Raw genomic sequence first — 18,355 nt, forward strand, 5'->3', positions numbered from 1 at the left:
AGCTGATCCTCCTTGTTAGGACATATCAATATTTTAATATTGAATTTTAATATGAAATTTAATATGAATTCCTTTGAACCAACAACTTTACCTGCAGAAATTTACCCATAGGAACCTAAAAAAAACTTGACTGTTCACTGCTACTAACTATGGAAAAAACTGGGACCCACCATAAAGGCCCAGACATACCATGGAATTCTATTTAGTCACAAAGTATCACCATATATATTCTTATGCAGAAAGATCCACATATACTATAAGCTGCTGTGTGGCTGGATTTTTGCAGTTAAAAAAATTTTTTTAAGCATTAAATCAACACAAATAAAATGAGGGGCCATCAGAAATTTGGAATAACATCAATGAAACTTCTCAGTTTTGCCAACGGCCACAAAATTTGTACTGGACTCTCAAAACCCTCTTGCATCACAGACTACTCTGTGCTGGACTCCACAGAGAACATGCAGGTACCATCACAGGAAGAAAAACCCTGTGAAGTGCATCAGTACAACAGAGTGACCCCACTAAAACATCACACACCTCACAAACATTCCAGCGTGAGGTGTGGAAACAAGACATACCAGGTGAGGTCATCTGATCAAAGTTGTAACAGCTTTCAAGGAGGGAGCAGGTACTAAAACCACATCTGATCAGAATAACCTCCTAAACTTAACTAAATTAAACATATGAATCTTAAGTTTAAAATAAACAAAGGGTTTCTTCTGGCGGAAGCTTTCACGTCACTGCACTCCAAGAGTCCAGAACCTACCTATGAAAGATTCCCAACCTCCTAACTAGACACCTAAGTAATCAATCTAATGGATGAAGTGGCATGTAGTAGCAAGCTATACAAAATAAAATGTAATGAGATTAATCTGCTAACAGTCATTATACCTCTCAAAAAGTTCAGGGAGTAATGGTGCCAGAAACTTACTGATCCACTCATAATCATTTTCTGAAATTAACTGTGCTGCCTGTGTCCCCAGCTAAAGGTCCATTTCCAAATCATCTCTTGGCAACTTTCACCTTCACTGCACTGAGGCTAGCTCACCCTCTTGGCCAGGCCTTGGCGACCCCCCTTACCGTTCAGCAAATTAGCCCAGCTTTCACTGCTGTACGGCAACCTTAAGGCCCAAAAGCCACAGTGACTCAAGTTTAATGAGTTCCAGCAGCCCTTGGGAAAAATATTTCAGCTAGTTATTTTTTAAGCCTGAACTTCATTTGATTATGTCAAAGTTGTTCAGATGTGATGACCAAAACAAAACTGCAGACAAGCCCCATAGTCTTTTTGGTTTTTTAAATTATTTATTCATTGAATGATTTAAGGTGTGTACCACTACTCCAGTTGGGTAAACCACATTGAAGAATTTGACTGCAGGTCTTTAGATTCAGCCAAATGCTTTCCAATAATTTTGCTCTATAAAATACCAAACATTATATACTTAAGTTTTTAATGCTTCAGCCATGCTCAGAACACTGCAGTTTAAGGATAACTCAACCCACTCATGCCAAGTTAGGGTGACAGGAACAGAACTCATGAGCTATGACGTCTAAAAGAATCAGAGAATCTAGCTTAAGATGAAAAGAGGTTCTGTTCCCCCAAAGTAAACTGTCAGCCTACACTGTTCTCAAGAGACTGAAAACAAAACAAAAAACCCCAACATTATTAAAAAGTATCACACAAATATGTAATCTTCCATGATTTGTTTTGCATCTAAAATGGCACAAAGAAAGGCTGCAGAAATCTAGCAGTCAGAACTAAGTTTTTCTAAGAGAAATCATTTCCCTTTCTACTCCTAGGTCTTGGTTTATTCTGTGCTCGGGTGGCACAGGAGAGCAATGGGACGGAGATGGGGGGGAAGAGTTACTGCTGGGTGACAGAGCATTTAAAATTAAATGCAATGGGCTTCCCTGGTGGCGCAGTGGTTGAGAGTCCGCCTGCCGATGCAGGGGACACAGGTTCGTGCCCCGGTCCGGGAAGATCCCACATGCCGTGGAGCGGCTAGGCCCGTGAGCCATGGCCGCTGAGCCTGCGCGTCCAGAGCCTGAGCTCCGCAACGGGAGAGGCCACAACAGTGAGAGCCCGCGTACCACAAAAAAAAAAAAAAAAAAGAATTAAATGCAATGGAAAAAAGTAACAAATGTTAAAGTTTTCAAAAAGTTTAATGGAGCCAATAAGATATATAAATTGTGTTCTGGCAGACGTGAAGACCTGCTTTCTCTTACCAAAGAAAATGGCACATGTTTTATCAAAATTTGACAATCGAAGAGTAAAGGGTATTGAGATTAAGCTTCAGAGCACCAACTAAAACAAAAACCACCAAAAAAAAATTTTTTGTTGTTATTAACTTGGAAAGAGGAACTAGAACCACGGCATAAAGGGGAGATGAAATATGTGTTCCTCAGCCTCAAAATCCTTTAGGAAGAGGAGTTCTGGCTGTTTGTGAGCAACGCTTCACATCACCAAACCCAATTCCAGAATCTAAATTTACAACGATAGAAAAACAAAGATAACTCCAGATGCATTTCTTGATATATTCCAAAGGGAAGCCTGAAAGTATTCATAATACATAGGCTCACCCGTTTCCGGTAAAATGATACATTGCTATAATTCTTCCTATCATATTCAAACAAAAAAAAATGATCCACTTTTGCAAAAATTTAGAAATGCTTCACTTTCATTCCTAGGTTTAGTATGGAATTGACTTTTTTTAAATAAGGGCTGTATCTATAGTGAATACAGAACTTCTTCAGTTCACACATTACATTCACATCCCACCCAGTCAATGAATATTATGGTTAACTTAGCAAAGTTTCTTCACAGAAAGATTATTAAATGGCTGAAGAAATTGCAAACTTTAACAAAGTGCTGTGAGTAATTACTGGAAAAACCCTTACACTGATTTGCAATGGTCTTTTAAGGATAAAAACAGAAAGTAACTGATACTGAGCTACAAGTTTGCAAGGAAACATTTTCACTGTCCTACTTGATACATTTATAATATGATAGAATAAATTACAGTACCTGGCAGGCTGACATCAGTTCTTCATCTAAAAAAAGACTACCGTTCAGTTCAAGATATTAAAAATGAAGATGAAACATGCTCTAAAACATTGTAGGTACAAGAGGTCTTATATTTACTCAAAAGAATCTATTGAGAACTTTTATTTAAGTCTACCTAACATCTAGAGAACCTCCATGCGATTCCATCTTTTCCAGAATGAGATTCCAAACTGCACTTTATAGGAGAGGGATTGGAGAGTTGGGTTTTGCTATTTAAGGTGTGATCACATTATTAGCAGATAAAAGACCTTTATCTTCCACCCATTCCAATGGAAACTGCACAAAGTAGAACATTCATGAAAAATGTAAAACAGAATATAACAGACTACCCTCCCACCATCCATGTCGCTCTAATACTGAACCAAAAAGGAAGCCCATAAAGTTCATGACCTCTCTACTTTAGGTCACCATGAATGCAGTCTACATGTTTACATTTACCATAAGGACAGTAACCTGCATGGGAAGTAGTATTTGTCTTAAAAATGAGTATTTTAATCCTACAAGGTTAATCTGGGGGCAATTTAATAATATTGCTACTTTTAGAGCACTAACACACACAAAGTGAATCCAATAAAGTTCTGTGTATTGATTCGATATTAAGTATTAATTGCATGACCATCATAGCACCTCTTTACATCACACAATCACCAGAATTAGAAACTGCTTTGAAAACTAAAAACAGGGCACAGTTCAATAATCAGAAGTTGCACACTGTTACTAGAGAGAAACCAGGTGCATGGTACAGTGCTGCTGCAAAAATGGAAGGCTGGCGATTTGACGAGGAAGCCAAATCACGTGTTTTAGACAATTTTAGGAACCTGGCAATACTGTTGAAGCAAAATACTCAACACAGCAGGAAATGGAGCCCCCCGCCCCCCCCCAAAAAAGCATTCTATAACCAAATAAACATCTGATACTTCCTTTCCCTTTGAGAATAAATACAGTTAAGGTCACTTTTAGCCTTGAAACGGATATATGTTTGCCTATGATGATCTTGCTAAAGACTACACGATATCTGATGTCCTCTGCTAGGACTATAGTTTTAAGAAAGCCATAGTTACAAGAGGCATCTACTGTAAATACCTAGAACTTCCTTTTATGGCAACCACTATAGAATTCACTTGTCTTAAACAGTGAAAAAAGGGAAGATGGCCTCATGTTTGTTTCCTTTGCAATAATAGTATATGTTGAGGATCAAGTGGCTTTCAAGCAGCATGGTGGGTGTGAAAATGTTTGCAGTTTAGATCATTCTGTTGCGTTTATGGGTTGGTGAGTCTGTAATGACATCGCCACACTGGGCTGAGGTACGCTTTCTAGTTCCACCATTGTCCAAGTGGAGTGCCATTTCTTCTGATATGAAAGTGTTCAAATCGACATCATGGAGTCCATTTCTCCTTCGACTAGCATTCGATCCACTGCTTACATGTGTAGGAGAGCCTGGGGTACTCGAACGCACGCTTATACTAGCCATTGCACCACTAAGACCTAGGAAGAAGAAAAAAGGTTTTAGAGTTGCTCGATTATTTAACCCTCTTGAAAGCAACCCAACTTTACTTTCAACGTCGTCATAGTGTCAAAGGATGTCTGCCTATTTTCCTTGCAAGAGGGTCACCGGGGAGCAGTATTTTCCTGGAAGAACGAATCATCTGGCTTTGACATAGGAGATGTTCACTGGTAATACGACCAATATTTACAATATCGGTTACTACCAATTACTGGAAGCTTATTATGCGGCAGGCACCGTGCTAGGTGTACAACTCCATTATGAAATCCTGCCATCTACTCTACGAGGTACGGACTATATGTAACTTAGAGCTGAGGGAGGAGGTGCTTGCTTTAAACAGGAGAACATTTTGGTTATTCTAAGTCACTGTTCCAATAGATCCCTGTGCTGTGTGTGTGTGCAAACAGGGGAGCATGCAGTCACTTCCAGGCCTGAGTGGGCTTATTCTGACATTTCTACAGAGAAGCCGACTTTTTAATTTAGCATCTAAAACAGTATACTGAACATGAAAAATGGTCACTATTAAAAATGATCCTGGGACATCAAATACAAAGTGATTCTGCCCTGGACAAATCAGGCTATATGATCACCCCAAGGTCTGGACTATACTATACTTGGTAGATGCCCTTAGGGCAGCCTCACTCAGCATCATCTCTAATCCTTCAGGGGGCGGGAGAACAAGGGTGGTATAAAAAATCCTGCTGCCTTGGCTTCAAAGTTAAGAGTTACTAAATCCAGAGTATACCAGCACGCATGGTCGGACACTCATTCCTTAGACCCCTGAACAGTTAAAGGAGGCCAATGTATGTTCTGCTTCTAAATGTTCAGGATACACCTGTGAAAGGCATGAGAGGCCTGGAAACAAACCACAGCATTGAATTTAATAACCTGACATCACCGCCTGTGGATTTTCCTTCTTACAGATTCCCCCTTGGGCTATCCTAGCCTCATATATGGATTTTGTTAGTGCTTGACCAAACTGATATGATCTAGTATAATCAGTGTTTCCCAAGAATAGGACTTGTACCTTAAAGTAAGCTTAGAGGTTGGTTTCATAGGGGCCCATTCTCATTTACTCCATAAATGTACTTTAAATTTGAACATTAAGTTGAAAAAGGATTCTCTGCTTCCTACCACACCGAAGCTATTTAATTCCCTTTGACATTGTTCTCACTCTACAAACACTGTGAACATTCCCAAACCCTTGGCCTCAACCACCTCCCATATATGCTGATCAAGTTCTGCAGTCCACACTCCCCTTCTAAACTGCTCTCAACTCCCTATGCTAGGAACCAACCAGTCCCCTCACGGCTCTCCCTGTAGAAGATGCATCCTCTCTCCCTTCTGCTGGTGGCCAGAGGAAATCTGATATCACCCCTTTCCAAGGCTACCGCCTATTAAAAATAAATAAAAGCACTAATACTGGAATACTTCCTATGTAAGGTACTGTGTTAATAAGCACTTTTTAATTTCAACCTCAAACTAAGCCTATGATATTTGTGTTATCTCCTTTTTTGCAGATGAAAAGCCAAGGTTAAAAGGTTGAGTAAGGCACTCAAGGTCACAGAGCTAGTAAGCAAGAGCTGGGACCCAAGACTCAAACAGAATCTAAATTCCTACTCATGTTATGCTACCCACCTCTTCGAGCCTAAATTATTTCAGCCTCAGGATCTAGGGCCTGGCCTGCCTCACAGGTCTGTCTCTGAACAAATAAAGCTAACTCTCCCTTCTGCCCTCTTCACTCCCATCCTAAGGCTTAATCATGCACTGCCAATATCAACTCATCTGCAGTTCCTAAAAATGGCCCGGGCTGCACCTGCCTCCCAACATCTGCTCCCCACTGCCTGAAGCCCTAGTTCCTCCAGCACCACCTCCCAGTCTGGGGCTACTTTCCTGATTCTCCTCCCTCTCCTTTGAAACTCTCCTCTTTGCTGTTCTCCAGCCTGCCTGCTCCTTCCTCACTGGCCTTTGCAGGCTTCTCTTCTGCCCCTCACAGGCTGATGTCACCAAGGTGAGAGCCTTGGCCTCTTAGCTTACCCACAGGCATCATTTTCCACATCCGTGCCACAGGAGCAGACATTTTCCCTGAGATCAAGGGCCCATCCATATTTCTAACTGCCTGTTGGCCCTCTCAAACCGAACATCTTCAGAAAAAAACCACGCTGCTTCTTCCCCAGCCCACACAACTTTATTAAAAGTTAAAAAGAAGGGAAAGAAACGCCTCGGGCTGATTTCACATAGCACAGCACCATTGCTCATCTCTTCCTATAGACACTGTGTCTTTACATCTGTATCTCATGAACACAGTGCCTGGCACATAACAGAATGCTTCAGAGCCCTACCCGTCTCTCTGAAATCCAAAGCTGTTGATGTTTATTCACCTCTCCAATGCCAGGAAACATATACCCAGGTGGCTCTCTTAAATCTTTGCCATGAAGTTAAAACTCAATTATTCCCAACTTGCTGGGTTTGGTTTTTTCTTTTCCTGTTTTTAAGTTCTCCACCAAGACTGTAAACTCCTTGAGGGGAGAGCTGTGCCTTTTTTCCTAATCTCACAGCCTGTAACATACTGAAAGGTGTCTGCGTACTTGAGACCACCTTTTCATACCTGTTTCATAATGCAGGAGATTCTACGGTAATTATGCTGCAAAATATGGGCCCTCAGCAATAAACTGGGCTACTTCAGTAATTAAACTCAGGATCCCCTAAGCATTTGATACCCAAAAAAGAACTCAACAAACCCTGCTCCAATGCCCCTCTTGTTAATGTAGGAGCCACGTAGCTGTATGTTTAACACCCAAGGCTCAAAACGCTCCATCAGAAGTGAAGAGGCACCTCAAGCAAATCCTTCAACTGCTATCCTCCATGAAAAAAGAAGAGAGATTAAACATCAATTTGGTCAATTTGAAAATTCCCCAGTAACTTCCAGAAAACCACAATCTTTTTTCTGTTGGGTGTATGACTCTGGGCTTAGTTTGACAGCTAAAGCAAAATCACAATGTGCAACATTACCTATTTATTATTATCTACTCTCAGCAGTGAAAATTCTTTTCAAAGTTTAACTATCTAATCTTCCCCCAAAAGACTTTTCACAAGTTCAAAAAAAAATTAAGATTAACAACCAAAAAATATATATTTTAAACAACCCAAATTTTATTTTATAAACCAATGACAGCTACTAGAAGATGCTTTAGGAAACCTTAGCTAAGCCACATGAACAATCAGGCCTATACAAGTACAGAGAATCTAAACATGCTTCAGAACTAAAAACTAAGTTGCATGGCCCAAGGGCACACAACTTAATTTCTACCAAAAACACACTTTTTCAAAAGGGCTATGGGAATATCAATTGACAAAAAGCAGTAGAACAAGTAGTATGATTAGACAGAAAAGTCTCCATTGCTTAATACAAGATAAACTTATCAGTTTTTAAAGTTTCTGCATTCATTTTAAAGGATTAGTGCAGGGGTGGAAAAAAGATCAGGAGGATTTAATCATACTTTGAAAAGAAAGCTCCCACATGAGCTAAAACAAAGTTACAGTCCAAGTTATAGGAATCTAGGTTACATGGCAAATTGTTAAAAAGTAGCACAGAACTATTATTTTCATACCAAGGTCATGCTCAGGGTCATAAGAAAATCCTGTTTTCAGAATTAATTACATATAATTCCAGTTTACCAGCACACAGTTAGGTCACACAGAAAGAGCAAATGCAGAGCCCAGCCAGCCTCCCTTCCTCCATCCGGCAGCCCTGGAAGTGGCCTAGAGGCCGCCTCTACCCTTTCTGCTGGCCTCCCAGCCCCCTTCAGCACCTGCGAGACTCGCCCTGGAGGAGACAAGGCAGACTGTTAACTGTGGTTCCACTCAGCACAGGTCCAGGACCCTCTGCAGGTCTGCGCCACCAGCTCTCTCATCTCCGGCAGAAGGGGGATGTGAAATCCCCGCAACTTGGACAAAGTGATTAACATTCTGACTGGGAACCCTAAGAAACAGGCATTCTTGCATTTGAAATGAATTGCACTATTCAAATGGATATACACTCCCTTTGCACAAAGTTGTATTCTGAGGTTTTAAGCAAGCAAGCACTTGTGTGTAAATGTCGTGTTTTAAGTGCACCAGGGGAGGAGTTCAATCCTGGAAAAGTGAATTCTACTAGGAAGATTTGGGTAATTTGAAGTAGATACCACTCCCCACCCCAATCTGTAAATTGTAATACTGAACTTTTATTGAAGTAAAGCACACTAAATCAAACCAATTACAAAGATACATGTGTCACACCAAGAAAACATTTTCAGTTATGCTGACAGCCCAAAATGCTTTCAGTTTTTCAAAGACAGTTTTAATGCCATGGGAAAAATGCTCACGACGTTAAAATGAAAAAAGCAAGATACAGTACCATATACGCAGCATGATCTCAACTATGAAATAATTTTAATATTTATACATTGAAAAAAAAGACTGGAAGAAAATGCACCAAACATTTAACTGCAGTTATCTCTGTATAGTGGGAAAACAAGATACTGAATTTTTTACTTTTTGGAAATTTTCAAATTTTCCAAGAAACTAGTATTTATAAATCAGAAAACTAGTGAAAAAATTAAACTTAAATGTTAAACTGCTTCACAACTACCAATGGATTATTAAGGAGGTACTAGGTGAGTAAATTGGCTTGGGGCATGGCTACGTGGCCTTTTTCACCTCAATGAAAAATATGTCCAAGAAAATTTTATTGCAAATTCATAACAGTTTTGTATCATTAATGTTGGAAACTTTAGTTAAGTCCTACCCCCAGAAACTTCAGTAGCTAATATCCAATCTTAATATACAGAAAATGCCAACTTTTCATCAAAAATTTAATGCTATCTTTTTTTTTTTTTTTTTTTTTTTGTGGTATGCGGGCCTCCCTCTGTTGTGGCCTCTCCCGTTGCGGAGCACAGGCTCCGGACGCGCAGGCTCAGCGGCCATGGCTCATGGGCCCAGCCGCTCCGCGGCATGTGGGATCCTCCCAGACCGGGGCGCGAACCCGGTTCCCCTGCATCGGCAGGCGGACGCGCAACCACTGCGCCACCAGGGAAGCCCCACAGAAGGATTTTAATTGCAGAAATCAGAACTCATAACACCACAGCCAGCCAAACACACACACACACGCTTCCAGACTAAAAAGCTTCAGACTTTAACCCTCACTAAAAAAACTATCTTTTAACACACACAGTGTTTTCTCAAAAACAGACAAACAAAACAAAAAACCTTTTCTTTTGTTACTTTCCTTTTTTGGGGGAAATTCTCCAATATCATATTAAAGGCTAGACTGCCTGCATTTCCCTAAGACCCTTTCAGTACTTACAAATGTAGTAGCCCACTGTCTTTTTTAAACTTTTGTTGTTTAAACACAAAAGGAACTTGAACGTGAGCAAGGAGATATCTTAAAGCCAAATGCCAATGACAGCAATGGCTCCCACCAGTGACTAGTTTTAACACCCAGACCCTGTGTGAACTGATGAATTTTACAGAGGGTTAACACAGTCCCAATGGGGTTTTAGTTCCCTGTACTACAGTCAAGAATGCCATCAAAATGACTTTTAGAACTACCGATAAAACCAAGTATCTCCAATTTTTATGCAACAGTCTGAACCAGGGCCAAAAACCTACAAAGGCCACCTATGAAATGACTGAGAGCAGGTTTTTAATAAAGTTAGCAAATGAGTGAAGTCTGACTTGGCACCCAGCTTACTCTCCCATCCAGGTCTCTATCTTCCACATATGTGCCCCATTCTAGCTCTGGACCCTTTTTACCTAATCCCCATGATGACAAACAGAACTTAAAATGAGGAAACCAGATTTCAATCTAAGGCTTTCTAGACAGCACTAGCTTGGGCAAGTCAGCTCAGAATCTCTCCATCCAGTAGACAGAGAGAACATCACCAACTTCACCAGTTTATACCAACATAAAAGAAGCTCAAGATCTTAGCAAGTAATATAAGTAGGTAGTTAACACTAAGTTTTAAATTATCCCTTCCTCTGGAATGATTATCTGCAATTTAAAAAGCCACCCTTCCTGAAACGGGAGAAAAAGTATCCTCAAAGGCCACCTGACCTCCAGGTCTGTTTTTGCAGTAATGCCATCCAGAGGCAAAGAAGGCACTCAGGACTTAGAAATAACCAGAAGTCCTCCTACTCTCAAGGCAAAGAACACTTTGTTGAAGGGTGGGTACTTTGCTTCTCACTTTATGTTATCTCCTTTTCACAAAGGAGACTGCCTTGGAGAGGTTAGCCATCTTGCCCAAGGTCATGCTGGTAACGCGGCCTATGTACAAAGCCTAAATACTCTTCCTGCTAAAATGAACCAGAAATACAGGTCAAAAGCCATTCATCTTCAAGCCTACTTATCCAGATTCACTTATGGGGAAAAACCCCAGCAAGAAATACCAAACTTACATATACAGTCTGATGTCTTTAGGGAAGAAAAGTAAGCCTGGAGACCTTTCCCACACCACCCGCCAGCCCTACTAAGGGGGGGAGGGAAAGAAACCCCAAATGTACACATGTAGAGGTACTGAATTTGGGAGCCAGACAGACCTGGAATATCTGTTCTACCATTTACTGACCTGGTCTATTTTAGCCAAATAAGCCTTCTTCATCAATAAAATGGCAATAATCCAGGGGCAGTACTAGTTTTAAATGAGACCCTCCTCATCAGCAGGATGCTGACGTGAAGTAAACACTGAAAGAACCGCTCTAAAGGTACATCACCCTCAGGCCCCACTCCAAGACTCAGTTGTTCAGTGTGAAGAGCTGACTTAGCAGCACTAAGATACACCTGCTCTGTTCTCCATTCTCCTCACCCTCTTCATACTGCAGTCACCTGGGGATCTATAAGCCTCAACTCTCTGGAAAGGTTCTCTGCCCCCACTGTGTTGACTTAGCAGACCTCTGAACCCCTGTGTTAAGCTCAAAACACATCTATGCCAGGTTCTGTTAAAGCCAGAAGCTCCAAGACACGGCCCCTGCACCACTGTAGCCCCAGTCTATGGGAAGGGATAGCCATGGAAGCAAGGCAAAAAGTGAGAGCAGACACCCAGCTCAGGGAAGGCTGGAGAAAATGGGGAGAACTGAAGGAAAGCTTCATCACAGATGTTCGATCAGTCTGAAGGGGTGAACAGGCAGAAGGAAAAGCTTAGAAAAGAGCATGAAGTTATTCAAAAGATTACACAGTATAGCTAAGATATCTGACCCAAGGTCAGATCAAATCACAAGGGCCTTACAATGTTGTGCTCAGTTCAGACTTCACCCTAGAGGACACAGGGATACAAAAGTTATTTTTCAGTGAAGCAACAAGATAAAAAGATCACTCCAGTGGTCCCAGAAAAGATGGACTGGTGAATGGGTCAACTCAGGACTGGGAAGCAAGAGCAGGAAGGAGATTATTCCAAGTGCCCAAAACTCACCTCCTCCAGAATAGCCTTCTCTGAACCCATGGCCAGGCTGCACTGTGAAATGTCCTTTTCTGACCCCAGAACACCTTACATATGACATCAAAATAAATTATCCAAGTATGCATTGGCCTCAACAGAAAAGGAAGCATACAATCATATAGTCCCTAGAAACTGCACAGAATCTGCCACGTACACATCTGCTGAGTGGCAAGGTGAAGAAAAGACCTGTTTTTGCTATTGTTGAGGCTGGAAGGATGAGTCTGCTCTGAACACCTGCAGAACACCCTGGTGGAGATGTCCACCAGGGGACAATGGGGCATACGTGTTTAGCAGTCAGGAGAGAGGGTCTAAACTATAAAGGACCAATTTTGGATATTAAGACTGAAATGGCCCTTAAAGGGATTGCAGGAGAAGGTGGCTAAGAGCTAAATCCTGGGGAATGTAACCTAAGTCACTGAAAGGTCAGAGGTCAAAGTAGCCTAAAGAGAAGACAAGAAAAGTCTCTAGAAGAGAAAGGATGACTAAGAGAGGAATAATCAGAAAGGCAGGCAGGGAACCACAAAATGGTCCAGATGATTTTTGGTCTATCTGAAACTTGTTTACATAAAAACAAGGTGCCAGCTATTAATCCAGTTCTCAGTAAATTTTCGATAATGTTCTTATTTTAAGACAAGGATGAATAAGGACAGAAATCAATTTAGCACATGCATATGCATTTCTTTGACTTCTCTGTTAAGCATACAGATAACGAGATATCATGTTACACAGAAAATAAACAACATATGTTGCTAACAAGTGCCAAAATAAAGCAATGGATTATATTCCTTAAACCTCCATAACCATTAGTTGACAGTTTTGATTGAAACTTTTTGATAATCATTAATTGATGTACTTTTAATTGCAATACTTAAGTCTAAGGCTCATGAGGGTACTGATCAAAGGATCTTATCACCACACCCTCACTGTCTACATGAAACACTCTACAATTATCTTATATCTTGGCCATCTGTCTTCATATAAAGAACATATTTTAAGCACATATGGGTGGCATTTGGTGGAAGTGAGAATTTAGGAGCCGATAAAGAAAAAAAAGAAAAAATTACAGGGGTAATTGTCCTCTCTTTTAAGGTTGTTTATGGATAAGAATAAATCAATGTGACTCCTACACTAATGTTTGCTTTGATTATAGCCTCAGTATACCAATTCTTTTCCTGCCTCCCCCTGGTACCCCAAAACTTCATGAATTTAGACTCTCCCTCCAACGTAGAACCCCAAGAACTTCAATTTGACCTCACATTTCATAGATCTGGCTAAGCAAATTGTATGCAAAACCAAATTCTGACCAGTATGTACCCTAATTAAGATGAATTTCCAAATATATTTCAAAAGATCTGAACAGTTTTGACTTCAATTTACAGCTGTTCAATAAATCAGATCATGAGGACACCTGGTTACAAAGTTAGTCATTAATCTGCTTTACAATTTAGTTAACAATGCCCTATTATTAGAAATCATTCAAATTACTAAAAATACTCAAATCAGACTAGCATTCCCAATACAGCTATGTCCTCTAAAACCAATACAACAAAAAACTCAGTATATAATTTGTTTCTGTGTACTCTTTTCAAGGGGCCCTATTACTGCATAGCAACTTCATGTTTTAACTACATGAATTCAGTTTATGAATCCAATGTATTCTGGATTGGCACTACTTCGTAAGTTTATTGAAGGGAAAGGTTATTTTTCTATAGCTTTATAATTAAACTTTTTTAAACCCTCACAATTGAAACATAAGTCAAAATTATAAATAGTACCTTCCTAAATCTACATCACCACTAAAACTCCCAAAGTTCAGTAAAATAATAAATTACAAGTTGAATAAACTCAATTTAAGAAAATGTAATGGGATTTGGAGAATATAGTAGTTGCGGGGGGGAGGGCTGCTGGCTTGCCCTTTTTACAATGTGTACAACTGCATTAAGATTTTATAACGAGTGGCATTTATGTTTCTTAAAACTACCTTCTATAGTAGAGTATAATACAGAAAAAAAGACACTTTAACAAGAGAAATATGGAATGAATCATAAATCCACTTGATGACAAAGGAAATCAAAATGCTTAAGGAAAACACAACTACATCAAATACTACCATGCACTAAAATTAATCTGACAAACTATGTACACTTCTAGTAATTTTTTTCAAACAATGGTAAAAGATGTGAAACTCTAATTCAGTAGGAACAGATCAATCTCTATTTTGCCTGAGTTTCAAACTTTCTGACAGCATCAACTATTCCACTATATTAGAAACAGCAAGCAGTCTTAAGTACTGCATCCATACATCATGGACTTCCTTGCAATAAAATGTTTTTGTGTTTTTAACTTATCATAAACAAACTCACAATCAGGAGGGGAAAAAAACCAACACTTTTTCCAACTCCATGTTCTGAATGGGGTTTTAGATAAAGAATCAATGTTTGCCAAAGAGAACAAGAATCTCTGTAAGCATTAAAGCTTCGATGATACAGAAGCCCTTTGTATACATCCCAGTTTTTATTACCAGGTTATTTTATTTCAGATGACCTACACTATGGCTCAGAAATATGTTAACTTTTAACAAGACTCATGACCTAACTCACTAATTACTTCTGTTTAGTCACCTGTACAATCCACATTTTCATCTTGGCTTCAACCAAGTCTTATTATTTTGTTGTTTTATTTTTACAGCAGTATTGAATGTCCTATAAGTACCTCTCCCAGTTCTATCTGGAAGCCTGTATTACAGAACAAACAACAACAAACTTACTGACTACATACCCCAGGCTTCTCCAATAATACTTAAACCCCTCAGCCAAGAATGTCTTTTTATGGCAGGTCTGGCCTGGGGAGATGGTGATGGACCTGTTCTCTAACAGTCCTGACTATCAAAGCAAGGCCCTAAGGGACAACAGACGTAAGGAAAGTCAATTTAATTATTCTTACATCTGTCCACTCCCTCTTGGGTCATCAACGCTCAGGTTCTACAGGCACACTCAATAACCTAAGGTGTCAAAGGGAGTTCCCATGAGAACTAGCCCAACAGTTATCTGCCTTACTTGCCTGTCACTGACTAGGCTCTCCAGGTAATTATAAATGCAATAGAATTCTTAAGACACAAGAACTTCCTCTTTGACTCAGAAGAGTAAGGAAACATGTACAATATAAGTGTGTAAAGCAATAAATTCTAATCAATGTTGCAAAAAATGCTGTTATTGTAACACCAATCAGCTCAAACTAACTTTCTAAAAACATTTTTTTTAGGATAGACTGGCTAACATTCAAAAATTGCCCATATAAGTTCTTAGCTTACATTCTATTTAAACATTTCTAGAGCAAGTAGTAACTAGAATAGACAAAAAACAGACAATATATCTGGACCTAAACCTAAATGTGAAATTGGGTCCACAGGCACACTCTTAACCATTTTTCCAAAGAAATATGTTTAAACGGCTTTACCATGCAGAGCTATGGCTTCCCGGAAGGGTTGCAAATCAGTCTCTACAGATGAGCTAGTTTCCGTTGAAGTAGCTCGGTTAGGGGACACTACAGTCAGTCTTGGGGGAGCTCTAGAGTTTCGCGGTGGAGGAACTTTTCCACACAGGAAGCTGATCAAATCTTCTCTACGAATAGTTCTTCTGCGCTTTTTAACCCAAGCCAACACATCCTTATTGCGTCGCTGATAGCCAATCTGAATTCCAATATCAAAACTTCGCTGATGGGTATCCACGCTTTCTGTTAGGAAAAATGAATAAGAAGAAGATACATGATATCAGTAGAGCCAAGCTGCATTCTCTCCTAAAGAAAACCACCATTTTAAAAGTTCACCAAAATGAGTATCATGAAGTACCAAGCTCTTTAAGTCTATTAAACTGAACTTCATTTTTAAAATATCGTACCTGACACCTAATCATAATGTTCTAAATTCAGTAAACAAATCACATAATCCTAGAGCTTCTGCCTTGTTCTTTAAAAAAAAAAACTCAACAGATAAAAACAGAGGGACTACTTATTGTTAACCGAATTACCATTTTAATAATGCTATTTCCTTAAAAAAGCTTACTTAATCTAATCAAGCTAGTTTATTTAGTAATGCTAACAATAGGTGAATTATTAAATGCTTATTGGTACTATACCCAGCTTCACCTGAGAAAAAAGGTACACCAATACCTTGAGAGCAGTACTACTGTCCCCTCTTTGCAACTGAGCAAACAGACACTGAGTAACTCTACCACAGTATTCAAGAGTTGGAATTTTTGTTCCAGAGTCTGTGGTTCTTAACCACTAAGCTTTGAGAAAAGAAGGAATTCTCAGGAGTTCTAAACAGGAGCATTCACATCATTCACCAGATGACTATACACCGCAACAAATCACTCAGGTGGTGCTCACCTTGCATGTACCATGTCATTTCGGAGGTGTACTCCTACTGACAGGTTCAGCACCAAGACCTGGAAGCACACTAAAAGCACTAGCAAACATTTTAGAAATAATAAGGGAAAATTAATTCTGATTGACTGCTCAACAAAGCCAAACAGCACTGTGGAAACAAGAAGCTTCATTCATTTCCCAGGAACGTTTTCAATCTGCTTCCAGTTCCCAACGGTTTTCTGTAACTTATGACCATTCCCAAAAGACCCTGTCTTAAAATCTCTCAGACTGGTCTCCTATTCTCCCTGTAGATACTGCCCCCTGTACATACTGAACCCTGATTTTCAATAAAATGATGCCTGCCCCTTTAGTGGCTTTACAGTTGAAAACAATATCAATACTTGGAAACTTAAGTCACTGAAATTTATTTTTAGTTGAGCTGCTGTGCTAACAGGAAAATCACCAATATATCTTCATTCCTCTATCACTTTTCCTGACCTGGATTTTAATTGTCTGCGACATCTCAAGTAGATGCTGAAAGGATAAGCAAACCAGCGAATGAAGACCTGTGTCCCAGAAAGACAATAATAATCAAAGAGGCTCCCAAGCTGCATGAATTTGCATTATTAAAAAAGATGGCAAGAGGGCAGCACAAACAGAACTTTAGAACAAGGCCTATTCCTTAGATGATCAGTTCTTATTGCTAAAATGTTAAAAAGAAAAATGAAAGAAGTTACCACCCACATGAGTACTCTTAAATATTAAACTCCATCACAACTTTCTAATTTTACAGATATAAAAAAAGCTACTCATGGGACTCCCCTGGTGGCGCAGTGGTTAATAAGACTCCGCCTTCCAATGCAGGGGGCCCAGGTTTGATCCCTCATCAGGGAACTAGATCCCATGTGCATGCCTCAACTAAGAGTTCGCATGCCACAGCTAAGGAGCCCACCTGCCACAACTAAGACCTGGTGCAACCAAAATAAATAAAAAATAAATGCGTCTAAAAGAAAAAGCTACTCATGAATGAAGTAATTTCTCCAGTGTCTCACTACTAGAATGCCCAAGTTACAATGTGAATCAATGTGTTCTGATTTCTCATTTCATCATAAATAAAACAAGCACGAACCCCATTTCAAAGGTAAATAGCATTTAAGAGACTAATATAGCACTTTCCCATCTCTTAGTCTTAAAGACTTAGATGAAGCCAACCTTAAAGGATGCATAATCTCTAAGATGACCTTGTAAAGTTATATGTAGACCTTAAGTAATTCTGAAAGAGCTGGAAGCATTTTAAGAGAAATCAAGTCATTGAGTAAACTAAGCCCATGCCATGGGACCACAGAAAGGAGGATAACCATCCACTGTTATACATCTACAAGCAACTAGATTTCTATAAAGCTGCCCTACCGAAGAGAGCTGTTAAAATCAAGCTCTTAACCAGAAGTTTGTTTCCAAAAAGAATGACTCAGGAAATTTTATTTTTCGAGAACCAAATGGAGGCAGGTCCAGAATTGGAAGTATTGAGGAACAAAAAGTTGAAAGGGGTACAAGAAACAAGTTTGAAGCAAGCATGGATAGTGCAAAGTAAGATGAAGCAGGCATGTAAATGTACACCTAGCAAACCAGACAGCAAATAAGAAAAGCTGAACTTGATACAAAACTCAAGAGCCAAAGAGAAGGAACCAGATGAGGCAGTTTAAAAAAAAACAAAAAAAAAAAACAAACCCTGACAATCCTGGGAGGAAAGAGCTTTGATTTGTTTCGACTGAGGACACAAGGAAAACCCAAAAGTCAGATCAGCAACAGGCTGATGCTTTAATCACAGAGTTGAACAAAGATGGAAAACTCAATATTCATACTTTTGAAAGAAGGCAGCTATATAAGTAGTTGTGAACCTCTTTTAAAATGTTTGCAACTGACCAATCATTTCACCTCAAAAATTCTGCACAA

The 18,355-nt window shown here is 39.6% G+C and overlaps 1 protein-coding gene across 1 annotated transcript; it reads right to left on the reverse strand.

Annotated features, from left to right (window-relative positions):
* Positions 1 to 76: 76 nt before the first annotated feature.
* HAPSTR1 (HUWE1 associated protein modifying stress responses) lies at positions 77 to 15,782 on the reverse strand (the record flags this gene model as incomplete). Its single annotated transcript, XM_028498018.2, has 2 exons — positions 77 to 4,546; positions 15,494 to 15,782. Coding segments are annotated over 2 exons (534 nt in total), but the record flags the coding sequence as incomplete, so codon positions are not given.
* Positions 15,783 to 18,355: the final 2,573 nt, after the last annotated feature.

The sequence above is a fragment of the Physeter macrocephalus genome, chromosome 14 (genome assembly GCF_002837175.3).
Source record: "Physeter macrocephalus isolate SW-GA chromosome 14, ASM283717v5, whole genome shotgun sequence".
Classification (NCBI taxonomy): Eukaryota; Metazoa; Chordata; class Mammalia; order Artiodactyla; family Physeteridae; genus Physeter; species Physeter macrocephalus.